At 40.8% G+C, this 15,844-nt stretch overlaps 1 protein-coding gene across 1 annotated transcript in view; it reads right to left on the reverse strand.

The window, feature by feature from the left end:
* Window positions 1-15,844, reverse strand: part of LOC130273600 (collagen alpha-6(VI) chain-like) — a 199,983-nt gene that overhangs the window by 7,889 nt on the left and 176,250 nt on the right. The window contains exons 33-36 of the mRNA XM_056520674.1: window positions 11,532-12,022; window positions 10,088-10,181; window positions 8,882-9,532; window positions 7,381-7,456 (exon numbers count right to left, since the gene is read on the reverse strand). Coding sequence (XP_056376649.1) covers window positions 7,381-7,456; window positions 8,882-9,532; window positions 10,088-10,181; window positions 11,532-12,022 — 1,312 coding nt within the window. The remainder of the gene's footprint in view (window positions 1-7,380; window positions 7,457-8,881; window positions 9,533-10,087; window positions 10,182-11,531; window positions 12,023-15,844) is intronic.

Consider the following 15,844-nt stretch of genomic DNA (forward strand, 5'->3'; position numbering starts at 1 on the left):
AAATATAAAAAATGTATATTCAAGGTGTCCACACGGAATATGTGGATATAGTATGTCCACCTAAAAGAGAAAATTGCACCTAAAAGGAAATTACACCTAAAAGGAAAACAGCTGGAGTAGTCCACCTAAGAATAAATGTCCCAAGTCTATGAAGCAAATTTTCTGAAACAAAGTTTCTCAATGGAAAATAGCAGGTTGTATGAAACAGAGTTTTCCGATGGCAATAACAGGTTATGTCCGTAGCAAGTTACAGATTAACAGGAGTTGTTTTAATATCAAGTTGTCAGGAGTTGTTACAGTATTCAGTCCTGTATTGATAACATTAAATTTGAGGAACTACACCAGTGACCACTATTCCACTCGCTGTATGGATGGAAAGAGAACCACAAGTCTATAGACAAGAACGATACAGTCTTGGCACTATGTCCCACTCACCACTCTACGTCGGAGTTGCAGATCTTGTAACAGAGCTCTAACCGGCAGTAGTTGGTTTGCAAACAGCCGCGCGGCTCCCGGCGTCACACGGCTCCCGGCGTCTCCGATGTACCTCACGACTGTGCGCTGGTGAGCTTCCGGAAACTGCAGTCAGCTGATTGCAGGTCAGCTGACCGGGACGTGCCGTCCGATGGGGGAGTGATCGTTCTGTCAGATGGAAGCGGCTTGTGGTAAGCAGTGGCGGTCTCCAATAGCAACGGACCTCAATAGTGGAGTGCTGGAACTGGTGGGAAGGTGTAACTTTCTTTCTGGCCGATATTCTGATAGAGTCGCTAGAAAGAATAGTAATATACTCTAGGCGTTCCAATTAAAGCGACCAGCATGAAAATGCACAATGTGAACAATGTTCAAATCAGTAGCTGCAGCAAATAAGTGTCATCAAACGCGTTTCGGGGTATTAGAAATAAAGTCAAAACCCCTTCCTCAGTGGTGCCATGTGACGCCGGGAGCCTGTTTCCAAACCAACTACTGCCGGTTAGAGCTCCGTTACAAGATCTGCAACTCCGACGTAGAGTGGTGAGTGGCACATAGTGCCAAGACTGTATCGTTCTTGTCTATAGACTTGTGGTTCTCTTTCCATCTATACAGCGAGTGGAATAGTGGTCACTGGTGTGGTTCCTCCAATTTAATGTTATCAATACAGGATTGAATACTGTAACGACTCCTGACAACTTGATATTATAACAACTCCTGTTAATCTGTTACCTGTTACGGACACAACCTGTTATTGCCATTGGAAAACTCTGTTTCATACAACCTGCTTTCCATTGAGAAACTTTGTTTCAGAAAATTTGCTTCATAGACTTGGGACATTTATTCTTAGGTGGACTACTCCAGCTGTTTTCCTTTTAGGTGTAATTTCCTTTTAGGTGCAATTTTCTCTTTTAGGTGGACATACTATATCCACATATTCCATGTGGACACCTTGAATATACATTTTTTATGTTTATGGTTATATTGTTACATTGTTTTATCACGCAAGGGCCCTGCGTAAAATATATTATATGCTTATCTAGGTGATTGTATTTTATAGGAGAGTAAATAAATATTTTCTCTTTTTTATACTATACTCTTGCATTGATATCCATCATATAACACTGAGGACTTTGAATTTTTTCCCATACATTAATATAACTATGCCAAAAGAATAAAAAGTGCCACATTCACATTGCCTAAATTGTGATGCTATGCACCTCATAGACTTTTTTGGGGTTGATCAATTGCACATATGTCTATACACATACAAACATTGGGGGGAAATTATCATTGGTTTTACCCTGTTTTGTGGGGTAAATTTGCCACACACTTTGTATTGGATGCTGTTTAGAGCAACTTTGCATTGTGACTTTTGCTTTAGAAGTAAAAAAATGAATAAAATAAAAAGTTGTGATTTCAGTTGATATCATGCAGCAGTCAGGAATTTTGGTTGTATGACTTTTCAGTTTGTCGCATCGTTTGGCGCAACTGCCCTTACTAAGGGGCAAATCTACACTAGTCTTGACTTGACTATTAAAAAGTTGCTCATTTTGTCGCACTGGTTAAAAAATACACAAAAACTATCATCATACAAAATGGAGTACTAAAGTAAGAAATATGATTAACACTCTGCACCATGTAATACATTTGGTGCAGGTACACAGTTTTCACCACTCAAATTAATGATGTAAAAAGAGGTGCACCTAAACCACTCTTGACAAATAACAATAACAATATGGACAGAGGTGTCAGCAGAGAGCACTGTGGTCATGACAGAAAATAAATTAAAAAAAGAAAAGAATTTCCTCTGTAGTATACAGCCGCTAATAAGTACTGGAAGGATTAAGATTTTTGAATATAGAGGTAATTTACAAATATGTTTAACTTTCTGGCATTAGTTGACTTAAAAATAAATAAATAAAGTTTTCCACCTGGAGTACCCCTTTAATGTCAGGAACTGTCCAGAGCAGGAGGTTTGCTATGAGGATTTGCTCCTGCTCTGGACAGTTCCTGACATGGACAGAGGTGTCAGCAGAACACTGTGGTCAGACAGAAAGGAAATTAAAAAAGAAAAGAACTTCCTCTGTGGCATACAACAGCTGATAAGTACTGGAAGAATTAAGATTTTTTAGTAGAAGTAGTTTATGAATCTATGTAGAAGAGAAATAAAGACAATCGCACTCACCATTCAGTGAAAAGGATTTTCTTTACTGTAGTCATTAGACTGTGGTGTCGGCTTGTGGAAGCACTTCTATAGTGCAAAACAGTTCTGTCGCGTAACCACCTCTGCCTCCGCTCTGTGTTATACCTGTCACATTGCTGTTAATGCCTAAAGGACTACAGTAAAGAAAATCCTTTTCACTGAATGGTGAGTGCGATTGTCTTTATTTCTCTTTTACATATTTCATTGCTTGGATTTGCATCAGCACCCCATATATCAGGATTAGGTGAGGTTCCTTGTGGTCTACTACAGGTGTTCGTCTAATTGCTACCTGGCTGCAGCAGTGCCGGTTTTCATTTCTCTATCGTGGACTAATTTACAAATCTGTTTTACATTCTGACACCAGTTGATTAAAAAAAAACAAAAAAAAAACGGAGGAACCAGAGTGACGTATATGTCACATGTTCCTCCATAGGACGCCATGATGCGGACGGGAGAACAGGGCAGTGGAGCGGCAGCACCTGACAGAGGACAGCTGCAGGTGAGCTGTCTGCAAGGAGGGGGGCTGCTACTAATGTTTACAGGGGGGCCTGCTGCTGTCTAAATGGGGGGGCCTTGCTGCTACTGTCTAAACAGGGGGCACTGCTGCTGTTGTCCAAAATGGGGGGCCCTGTTGCTGCTGCTGTCCAAACGGGGGGACCTGCTGCTGTCCAAGCGGGGGTCCCTTCTGCTGCTGCTGTCTAGACAGGGGGCCCCTGCTGCTGCTGTCTAAAGGGGGGGGGGCTGCTGCTGTTTAAATGGGGCCCACTGTCTAAAGGAGGGCTGTGGTCTACAGGGGGGCTTCTACTAATGTCTACAAGGGGGGCTGCAGTCTACAAGGGGGGCTGCTGTCTACAAAGGGGGCTGCTACTAATGACTGCCGGGGGGCTGCTGCTAATGTCTGCAAGGGGATACTACCTACTATTAAAGACAATCTTACAGCAGAGTCAACTGCACTAACTTGATACTAAGATAGTGCAGGTGACCCGGTTTCTACCGCTGTTCACCATGTGGTCATAGGTCTCGCCGCCAATGCAAATTCCTTGTTCTGTCCAATGGAGAAGAGAGAAATCTTGGCTCATACTACAGCAGCCGCCTCCATTGTACACAACAAGGAACCCACATATCATATGGTAAGCAGCGCTAAAAACCGCGTCACCCTGGTGTCAGATTCCCTTTTAAAATAAAAGTACTCGTAATTGGTATCAGCGAGTACTAGAATTAAAGTATCGGTACTCGTACTCGGTCTTAAAAAAAATGGTATTGGGACATCGCTAAGATATATATATATATATATACACACACACACACAGTGGGGATCAAAAGTTTGGGCACCCCAGGTAAAACATTTTATTAATGTGCATAAAGAAGCCAAGGAAAGATGGAAAAATCTCCAAAAGGCATGAAATTACAGATTAGACATTCTTATAATATGTCAACAAAAGTTAGATTTTATTTCCATCATTTACGCTTTCAAAATAACAGAAAACAAAAAAATGGCATCTGCAAAAGTTTGGGCAACCTGCAGAGTTAATATCTTGTACTGCCCCCTTTGGCAAGTATCACAGCTTGTAAACACTTTTTGTAGCAAGCCAAGAGTCTTTCAATTCTTGTTTGAGGTATCTTTGCCCATTCTTCCTTACAAAAGTCTTCCAGTTCTTTGAGATTTCTGGGCTGTCTGTCACGCACTGCTCTTTTAAGGTCAATCCATAGATTTTCAATTATGTTGAGGTCAGGAGATTGTGAAGGCCATGGTAAAACCTTCAGTTTATGCCTCTTGATGTAATCCCCCGTGGATTTCAAGGTGTGTTTAGGATCATTATCCATTTGTAGAAGCCATCCTCTCTTTAACTTCTGCTTATTCACAGATGACATCAAGTCAGCATCCAAAATTTGCTGAAAATGTATTGAATCAATTTTTCCTTCTACTCGTGAGATGTTCCCTGTGCCACTGGCTGCAATACAACCCCAAAGCATGATTGATCCACCCCCATGCTTAACAGTTGGACACAGGTTCTTTTCATTAAATTCTGTTCCCCTTCTTCTCCAAACGTACCTTTGCTCATTCCAGCCAAAAAGTTAAATTTTAACCTCATCGGTCCACAGAACTTGTTTCCAAAATGCATCAGGCTTGTCTATATATGTTCATTTGCAAAGCTCAAATGCTGATTTTTGTGGTGAGGACGTAGAAGAGGTTTTCTTCTGATGACTCTTCCATGAAGACCATATTTGTACAAGTATCTCTTTATAGTGGAATAGTGTACCACAACTCCAGTGTCTGCCAGATTTTTCCGGAGGAATTGTGCAGTCAAACGTGGGTTTTAAATAGTTTTTCTCACAATCCTGCAAGCTGTTCTGTCTGATATTTTTCTTGGTCTTCCAGATCTTGCTTTAACTTCCACTGTTCCTGATGACTGCCATTTCTTAATTACATTCTGAACAGAGGATATTGACATCTGAAAACGTTTTGCCATCTTCTTATAGCCTTCTCCAGATTTGTGAGCTTCAACTATTTTCAGTTTCAGATTTCTAGACAACTGCTTAGAAGAACCCATGGTGCTGATTGTTGGGGCAAGGTCAGATGAGTCTGGGCATTTCAAACCTTTGAGATTGACATCACCTGGTCTTCCCAGATGATGATTGAGAACAATCCGTGACACTGGCAGGTCTCAGCTTTGCAAAGGGGGCAGTGCATGCTATAAATTCTGCAGGGTGCCCAAACGTTTGCAGATGCCATTTTTTTGTTTTCTGTTATTTTGAAAGTGTAATGATGGAAATCAAATCTAACTTTTGTTGACATATTATAAGAATGTCTAATCTGTAATTTGATGCCTTTTGAAGATTTTTCCATCTTTCCTTGGCTTCTTAATGCACATTAATACAAATTTTTACCTGGGGTGCCCAAACTTTTGATCCCCACTGTGTGTGTGTATATATATATATATATATATATATATATATATATAGACACATGTATATATACACGTGTGTATATATGCACAAAACATGCAGTAACAGGTTTAAGACACTAGGGGGAGCTGTTGTACAACAAAACAGCTCCTTTACAAAAGAAAAAAGTGAAACTAAAGCATGACGGCGGGCACAGCGTCGGCAGCTCGGAACGGGTAAGGGACACCGGGGGAAGGGGGACTCCTAGCAGAGCAATGTGTGTGTCCTGATCCCCGTGATCGGGACACACACTGCGCTGCTCAGGATTTTTCTGTGCGAAATGCTGCCATCAGCTAGTCAGATTTGACTAGCTTATAGGAGCGATCACTGTGAGGGAGGGGGGACAAAACCCCCCTAGGTCCCGAGGCAAGAAGGCTGGCTATCAGTGATAGCCACCATCTTACCAGGCGCGGCGGGATGCTGTGAGTAGCGGCCAGTATATGCATGACTTACATATGCGTCATAGGTCGGGAAAACTTCCCGGTCATGACATACATGTATGTCATGGGTCAGGAAGAGGTTAAAAGAACAAAGTCATAGCATTGAAAAAAAGTCTGGAAATGCCAGTTTGCTTTGTAGGTATAGTGGGGGAGATGTATAAAGGCCTGTTCAGAGGAAAAGAGGAGATTGCTGCTTTAATATATAAAAATTAATAAAATAATAAATTAAATATAAAAGAGGCGATTTGATTGGTTGGTATGGGCAACTGCTCTACTCTGTCTCTGCACAGGTTTGGATCAATCTCCTTTGTGGAAAGAAGCAACTGACAGAAATTCCCATATCAGCCCCTGTGTCATCAGACACTATCATAAAATCCACCAAATACAGCCAAATGTCAGCCTCAATTACTCTTCTAATGAACTACATGTATTAAGAGCCCTGGACATCAAAGCCATGTAATATAGTACACAAACAAAATCTGAATAATATTGTATAAAAAGGTAACTCCAGTTTGGGTAGCAATGTGGCTTAGAGGTTTTCAGAGTTTGAAGAGCTGGGGCCCTAGGTTCAAACCCCACCACGGACAGCATCTGCAAGGAGTTTGTATATTCTCTATGTGTTTGCATGGGTTTACCTTCCAAACTCAAAAACATACTGAGAGATTAAAGGGGAACTCCACTGGCGAGCGGTCAAATATAAATGTTCCGAACGCTGTTTTCGAGATGCCGGGGACGGCCACGCCCCCTCAATGCAAGTCTATGGGAGGGGGCGTGACGGTCCCTCCCATTGACTTGCATTGCGGGGGCGTGACCATGACATCATGAGGGGCGTTACCGATCCCCCCCCAGCTCAAAAACAGCAGTCGGAACATTTACTTCCGAATGCTGGCCAGTGGAGTACCCGTTTAATGTAGTTTAGATGATAAGCCAGGGAACAGGGACCAATTTGAGTGATGACAACCTATATACAGCACTGCAAAATATGTTGCCACTATTTACTGAAAATATTATTATTTTTATATTATTTGTTTCAGTGTGTTTTTGAGATTGCATGTTGTGAAACAAATGGGATGCAGACGTGGGTTCCCAGAAAAGCTTGTTTGCTGAGCAGGCGTTGAGAGGGACCGTGTACATTTAGCAAAAGCCAGGTGAAAAACGTGCCTAAAATAACAGGTTAGGCACTAAACAGAAGCACCACACTTACAGCTAAAAGACTGTAATAATAATTTTCTATACCCTTCTATTGGACATACTTGTTTTACCCAGCATTCCAACCATATGATAATGTTTTTCAAGTTTAGTTAAGAAATGCATACTTACGTCAATCTTTTCTTTCTGTTACTAAAACTGGAGCATTTAGATTTCAGCTCTGGAGGTGGATATTTGTTTATTGATACTGTTAAGATACCGAAATGAAACTTGGTATAAGTATATAATGGTATACTTGTATACAGAATGTAACTACAAGGTCCGATCAATGTAAATTTTTGGTGACTCTACAGCACAATTCAGATATGTTATACATGGATTTTGCTACAGATTTATAGCACCAAAGGATAGGGGATAAGATGTCTGATCGTAGGGGGCCCGCTGTTGGGACGCCCTGCAATCTCTGTGCAGCACCCGCATTCTATGCCGGGCTGCTGCTCCAGTCTCAAAAACTTCTGTCTCCGGGACTGGAAACAAGCCGTCACGACACGCAACCTCATGATGTCACACCATGTCCCCTCCATTTATGTGTATGGGAGGGGTCGTGACGGCCGTCACGCCCCCTTCCATTGACATGAATGGAGGGACGTGGCGTGACATCACATCTCAAGTCCCAGAAACACACAGAATGGCTATGGAGGTTTGCCCTGTAAGCATTCTAACACAAGAAAAGGGGTACTCAAGTGGAAACCTTTTTTTTTTTTTTTTTTTTTTGTTAAATCAACTGTCGCCAGAAAGTTAAACAGATTTGTAAATTACTTCTATTTAATCTTAATACTTCCAGTACTTACTAGCTGCTGAATACTACAGAAGAAATTATTTTCTTTTTGGAGCACAGAACTCTCTGCTGACATCATGACCACAGTGCTCTCTGCTGACATTTTCTGTCCATTTTAAGAACTGACCAGAGTAGGATAAAATCCCCATAGCAAACATATGCTGCTCTGGACAGTTCCTAAAATGGACTGAGATGTCAGCAGAGAGCACTGTGCTCGTGATGTCAGCAGAGAGCGCTGTGTTAAAAAAAGAAAATAATTTCCTCTGTAGTATTCAGCAGCTAATAAGTCCTGGAAGGATTTTTAATAGAAGTAATTTACAAATCTGTTTAACTTTCTGGCACCAGTTGATTTACAAAAAAAAAGTTTTCCACCGGAGTACCCCTTTAGTAGGTAACTCGCCTAAATGTATACAATTGTCTACACAAAAAAACTGGCTTACATAACTTGCACTACATTTTAATGTGTTGCAGACACGTTTACCTGTCAACTGATAAAGAAGTATGGCTTCATAGAAAGGGAATTGGGAATGGTTTAGATGTGGCATCAGCACCAAAACTGCACCAAACATTGGTGTTCATTTTTGGAGTAAAAGTAAGTCCACAAAACATATGCTTACCATAGCCTGGGACAACGCTGATGCATTCTTAGACTGTCTTGTCTAAATTTACTATGTCTAAATATTAGACAGTTTTTTTTCAATCTTCCTTATTGCATTTAAGATTTCAAATTGACAAAAAATACTACACTTGTAGTTGTACTACACTTTCTTGCCAATACTTGAATGTACTTGAAGATGCATTTGTGAAGTTTTCACTATGATAACATAAACTCACATGTAACAGAGTTGAGAAATGCCCGGGTGAATCTGGTGGCATATCCAAAGTTTGGTTTGGAACCTTGGCCAAGCTGGAGCAGATGATGTTCGGTGGGACTGCTTGCAAGTTCGATCAACTCAGTATTATTATATGTTTTACCGATAAAAAGTACAAACAGAGCAAAACCTTGACACTTGGCTTGCAAAGAAGCTTCTCTTAAAGTTTGTTTATCCCAGTGACTTGTCTCTCCAGATAATATCATGATAATGGCCTTATTGTTCTTTAGGTCTGATGTTTTAGACATGATGTTTTCAAGCATCCATTTCAATGAAAGCCCAAAGGCAGGGGCATCTCTTAGACGATGGGTGTTTTCTTCAAGGTGTCTCTTTATAATTTTTGCCTTGCTATATGTTGAGAAATCAAACTCAAGGTGAGGCTTCCCTAAATTTTCTGGGCTAAAGCCAGGGGGCGCACTACTGACCATGGCCACTCGAGCACCAGTGTTAGGAATATCAAGCCCATCAATGACTGTACTGATGAGACTTCTAGCTGCTTTATACTCATTAAGGTTCATATTGTAAGAGCTATCCAGGAGAAAACCTACATCCATAGGTTCCTTTTTAGGTGAAGAATTACTTTCCACACACGTTGTATCCGGTTTACATCTATCTGAAATCAAAAACAAAACAGAACATAAACATTTAGAAAGAGTATTTAGTGTATCGAACTTCCATAATTTTAGAAGTTGTGATCATTGGGGGTTCAGGTCATGAGGCCTTTACGGATCGCAACTTCTGACATAATACTTTGACATGTCAGACGTTTGCTAAAAGTTATGTATACTTTAAAGGGGTACTCCGGCGAAAAATATCTTATCTGCTATCCGAAGGACCCTTGCGATCCTTCGGATAGAGGATAAGATGTTTTTTGCCGGAGTACTCCTTTAAGAACTGTGCTGAAACTTTTTTGGGGAAAAGTCTGGAAAAGATTCAGGAATATGTGTACTCTAGGTGCTACAATTTGAAGCTACAGATTTGATGCTGTGTTCACACATTTAGTTTACACTGAAATCTGCAGCTTCAAATCCTGGGCATCAAATGTGCAGGATACTGTATGTGTGACTTAACCCTAAATATCTCTGAATTGTGTTAATCTGTTCTGGAGCATCGCATCTTCTTTTTCTATGAATAAGTTACATTCATTCGGCTGGACCTTTGCACTTACCATAACAAAGGGTGCATGTAAGGAAGGTTTGCACTTTTGGTTTGAAATCATTTGCCAAAATTTCAATCAACTGAAATGTCCCTGAGTCATCGATCTGGGGAAACATGAATGAAATCTGTGTGACCACCATTGTACAGCTCATTTCCAATAATCCAGTACAGTAAGCACAGTCTGATTTACATTCACTGTTACTGATGATCTTGGACAGGATCATTATAATGTAGTAAGAGAATTACCATAATTAAACTCCAGGTTATTGTACAGTGTATCGTGTAGAAAAGACACCACAATGCTTATCACTACCATAACAAGCTATGGGCTCTCACTGAGTTAGAAAGAAATATTTAAAGAATTTAAGGCGTATTCTGGAATTCAGATAAAAACGTAAAAAAGGCTGCAGGAACATTACTCACAAAGCAGCAGTATAACAATAATCCTACGTCGTATACGTGTATACTTGTCACACCATTGCTCTCTGCGATCCTCAATGCAGCAACAAGAGACATGACTTCAGCAGCAGCCCATGTGAGTAGAAGACTACAATTCCCATCATGCAGTACTGACATCTGCTCTAGGCTGTCATCCACCTGTTTTTCCCTGGCCACTACACGGCAACTCTCTAAACAATTGTGTGGTTCACAATGTGCGCCCTCATTGTCCAGCCTCTCACAATGGTTTCTTACTCCTATCATCTGCTGTTTCATAGACAAACCGCTCACCCTCCTATAACTCCTAGAGCTGCAACTGAGCATGTGCGGCCAGAAAGTCGTAACCCTGGATGACCAGCTATAAACATCAAATTTTTGGCCATTAAGGGGTGATTATGTGGGAAAATAAATACTATGTATTGGGGATTTTTACTTTGTATTGAATACTTTTAAATAGAGTTAAGTATTCTCAGCAGTATATACATGGCTCAAGTCCAGCAGGAACGCATGGGAACTGAGTTCCTGCACCCCCCCCCCCCAGCAGGAACACCGTTCCCATTAGCAGGAGTCCTCCTGAAGGACCAGCCCTTGAGTGGAAATCTTGGATGAGTTCCTTCACTTTTTTTTCCAGGACTTGACCCCTGAATATATCCCTGTTCTGGATTGATCTACTTGAGTAAATTGAGTCTGCCTTAAGCATGCTCTACTAGTAGAGTGCTGATCTAACTGATCAATGCTATTTATCATGCCCACCTAAGTTAATATCACCCCCTTTTCCCATAGCATAGCCCTGTTACTCGACATCATACATTTTATTAAATTGCGCTCCAGCAGTAGTGAAGTGGCTAAACTAAGTGAAAACTCATCCCAAAGTGATCATGTGTTCTGACATGAGAAATAATTACCTAATATTTCTTACTTTACTAGAATTATAATTCTGCAATTGATGGGTATAATAAAATAATACATGGATCTTACAGACTGAACTCTACAATAGAAACATTTTGAATTCTTACTGAAAAGGCCCGTTTGATGGCAGGAGATGGAGAGAAAGCAATAACTGCAGGTATGATGCCAAGAGCGTTGTATTCCATTGCGGCTGTGCTGACTGAAGCGGGGTCATCAGTGCGACCATTGCTGAAGAACACTGCTATTCTTCTTACAGTATTTCCATGCAGGGATCTCTTGAAGACGTTTCTGACTACAAATTTCATGCAAGCTCCAAGGTCACGACCTTTAGAACTTTCCAGAGATATGTTCTTCAGTGCATTAAGTAGTTTTTCTTTATTCTGGAAGTCAGAAAACCTCACCAGGTAATTTGTATGTTTACTATAGGACATCACAGCCACTCTTGCCCCAATAGGACAATTACTTCCTCTAATGGTTACATTTGTCAGAATGTGTGTGACAATATTAATAATTCGTTTGAACATTGCAGGTTTGACATCACTGGACATATCCAATGCAAACACCAATTCAGTTGGATACACAGGGCAGGTCTTATGTCCTAGGAACACAAAGGTAGGGTCTTGATAAATGTCCATTCATACTGGCATTACTACTACTACTTTCTTCACTTAAAAAATAAGAAAAACATGAAAACATCTTCAAGAATTTTATTTTCTCTCTCCAGAAATGGACCTCAGTTTGATTAAAGCGGTACTCCCCCCCCCCTAGACATCTTATCCCCTATCCAAACAATAGGATAAGATGTCTGATCACAAGGGTCCCACCGCTGGGTACCCCCGCGATCTTCCTGCTGCACCCGGCATTTGTTTAGAGCGTTGGGTGTAGTGCCGGCGTCTTGTGACGTCATGATCACACCCTGCCCGTGACATCACGGCCACGCTACCTCAATGCAAGTCTATGGGAGGGAGCGTGATGGCTGTCACACCCCCTCCCATAGATTTGCATTGAGGGGGCATGGCCGTGACGTCACTAGCCTCCGCATCGCCAGTCATCCCGCACGGAGCGAGGTTCGCTCCTTGCACCAGATGTCTGGGGTTCCGCGGCGAGATTGCGGAGGTCCCCAGCAGTGGGACCCCTGCGATCAGAGACATCTTATCCCCTTTCCTTTGGATAGGGGATAAGATGTCTAGGGGCAGAGTACCCCTTTAAAGCAAAAATAATATGAAAAACTAGAATTTAAATAGATGTACCCAATGGTATAAAATGTCTGTGCTGATACAATTTTAGTGTAAGGCCAAATTCACATGATGTTTTGCCTCTACATTCAATGTGTACATAAAGAAAATATGTACACCCAATGTACACACTAAATGTCCTCTTAATAATCCATAGTCAGATTGAGGCCAAAAGAGAGTATTGTCAGTAAATTGCAACAAAAGAAGTATGGAATAATGTAGTAGACCATGCTAAGCCATACCCCAAAATCCTTAAAAAATGTATCTGTTAAAGGCCTATAGGTGATGGATTTTAAATGATGGCATCTGTAGCAGGTGTCCATTTGACAGGCACCTCTGAAAGCTGTAGTCATGTTATTGTTTACAGAACTGTCCAAAAGTTTTAGGCAGGTGTGACAAAATGCTGCAAAGTAACAATGCTTTAAAAATAGCATAAATAGTTTATTTTAAATTAACAAAATGCAAAGTGAACAAACAGAAGAAAAATGTAAATCAATTTCATATTTGGTGTGACCATTCCATTCTTCTAGGAAGGTAGACTTACACACAGTTTTTGAAGGAATTCGTCAGGAGGTTGTCCTAAACATCTCGGAGAACATCTTTCTTTAATGCTTCTGTTTCTTCATATAATCACAGATAGAATCAATGATGTTTAGATCATCACTTCCAGGTCTTTTTGCGTAAGACAGTTGTTATTAAGGGATTATCTATGTTTAAGTATCTTTTTAACCAATCCAGGTACGCCCTGACGTCTTGGTACTTAAGGACCCAGGGCGTACCTGTAGGTCCTGAGTCCTGTTAACGAGGTTCTCACGAGCGGAGAATGGGTTAAACATGGTGGGTGATGCAGATGCCCAGCATTAATCTTTTAGACGCCACGATCAAAGTTGATAGTGGTGTCTAAAATTAAAGTAAAACTATCCCGTAAGCTCAGCCGGACTGATTGGGACTATCGTGTCACAATCGCGATGTCCCGATCAGCTTACTGGACGATGAGAGGGTCCTCATCTGCCTCTTCGTCATCCATTTGGCCATCTGCTGCTCCACGCCTGCTCAGCAGGCGAAAGCAGCAGAGCGCTGAGAACACTGATCAATGCGCTCTGCTATGGCATAGAATTGATCAGTGTAAGCAATCAAAAAAGTGCACGTTATAGCCCCCTGTGGGGGCTATAAAAAAAAAAGTGTAAAAATAAAAGTTTATAAAATTTAATTAACCCCTTCCCTATTAAAAGTTTAAATCACCCCCATTTTCCCATTTTTTTTTAAAGAAAATAATGTAATAAAAGATAAAAATAATGATATGTGGTACTGCCACGTGAGTAAATGTTCGAACTATAAAATATAAGGGAAAAAAGGGTTGTGGGAGCTCAACATGGATCAAGAAAATATCCCAACCGAGGATACTGTGTTACACACTACCCTATGTGTCAAATAATTTTACCTAAAACAACAATACTATACAAAAAGTGTACTTGCAGCGCTGCATATTGACTTAAACGTTATCACACTACAGCGACATTTGAAAGTGTGTTTCTACAGCGCAACCCATTAAAGAGACTTTCATAATACTATAAGTGATTGCTCACCTTTTGGGGAACTACCGTAGTTGTTTGCTATTTAATCTAGTTAATGATTTTTTATTAATGCCATTTTTATTGCTTTAATTTAAATTGTCTATGTTATGTCCAATGCAAGGGCCCTGCAGAGGACACTAGCATAATTATTAACCAATAAAACATTTTAGACCACATCTGACTTATTCTACCGTATATCCTTTCCTTTATTCCTTTCCTATTCTCAACCTAGTAGGACTGTATATTATTGTTGTTTTAGGTATCAAATATAAGTTATATAAATAGTTATGTTAATAAGGTTAGCTAAACAGCACGGTCAATGGCGTACACGTAAAAACAAATACCGAAGTGCAAAATTGTGCATTTTTTGGTCACCTCATATACCATAAAAAACGAATAAAAAGCGATCAAAAAGTCCCAACAAAACAAAAATGGTACCGATAAAAACTACAGACCACGATACAAAAATAAACCCTCATTTAGCCCCATATGCAGAAAAATAAAAAAGTCATAGGGGTCAGAAGATGACAATTTTAAACATACTAATTTTGGTGCATGTAGTTAGGATTTCTTTTAAGTAGAAAATAAAATAAAACCTACATAAATTGGGTATCCCTGTAACCGAATGGACCTACAAAATAAAAATCAGGTGTCATTTTTACAGAAAATTGCACTGTGTAGAAACGGAAGCCCCCAAAAGTTACAAAATGGCATTTTGTTTTTTTTTCAATTTCCCCCCACCAAATTTTTGGGGGGTTTTACAGTAGATTTTTGTTATTAAATGGTTGATTTAATTACAAAGTACAATTGGTGGCACAAAAAAACAAGCCCTTATATGGGTCTGTAGGTGCAAAATTGAAAGCGGTATGATTTTTAGAAGGAAAGGAGGAAAAAACTAAAATGCAAAAACGAAAATTGGCCTGGCCCTTAAAGGAGTACTCTGGTGCAGAGTATTCCTGCTCCGTCCTGCCCGGGCTGCAAAAAAAATGAAAGTAAACCATCTCTCACCTTCCTGGGTTCCCGCGGAGTGCTGCTACAGCTGATCGGTCCTCCGGTCCATCTCCTTCATACTTCTGTGTGAACAAAGCGTCACATGGCGCTCAGCCTATTATGGGCCGAGGCTGAACATCGCGGCGGCCGGCGATAGGCTGAGCGCCATGTGACGCTTTGTTCACACAGAAGTATGAAGGAGATGGACCGGAGGACCGATCAGCTGTAGCGGCGCTCCGCGGTAACCCAGGAAGGTGAGAGATGGTTTATTTTCATTTTTTTGCAGCCTGGACAGGACAGAGCAGGAATACTCTGCCCCAGAGTACTCCTTTAAGGTCAAAATAGGCTTGGTTCATAAGCGGTTAAAGAGCCTCAAATGCTTTAAATTAATAAATGTAGCAGTTACTGACTTCTCCAATCCTGCGTGGATCCCCTGTTCAGGCTCCCATCGACACCCTAGTGTTTATTTCAGAGCGGTCGTCATGTGACTTCCACAACCAATTAGCGGCCTTGCCACAGGCCATATGCTGGGCATCACTGCTCAGTGAAAGGAGTCTGAATAGAGGATCTGCATAGAATTGGAAAGGTGAGTAACTTCTGGTTTCAAATTTTAAAGCATTT

This window comes from Hyla sarda, chromosome 5 (genome assembly GCF_029499605.1).
Source record: "Hyla sarda isolate aHylSar1 chromosome 5, aHylSar1.hap1, whole genome shotgun sequence".
NCBI lineage: Eukaryota > Metazoa > Chordata > Amphibia > Anura > Hylidae > Hyla > Hyla sarda.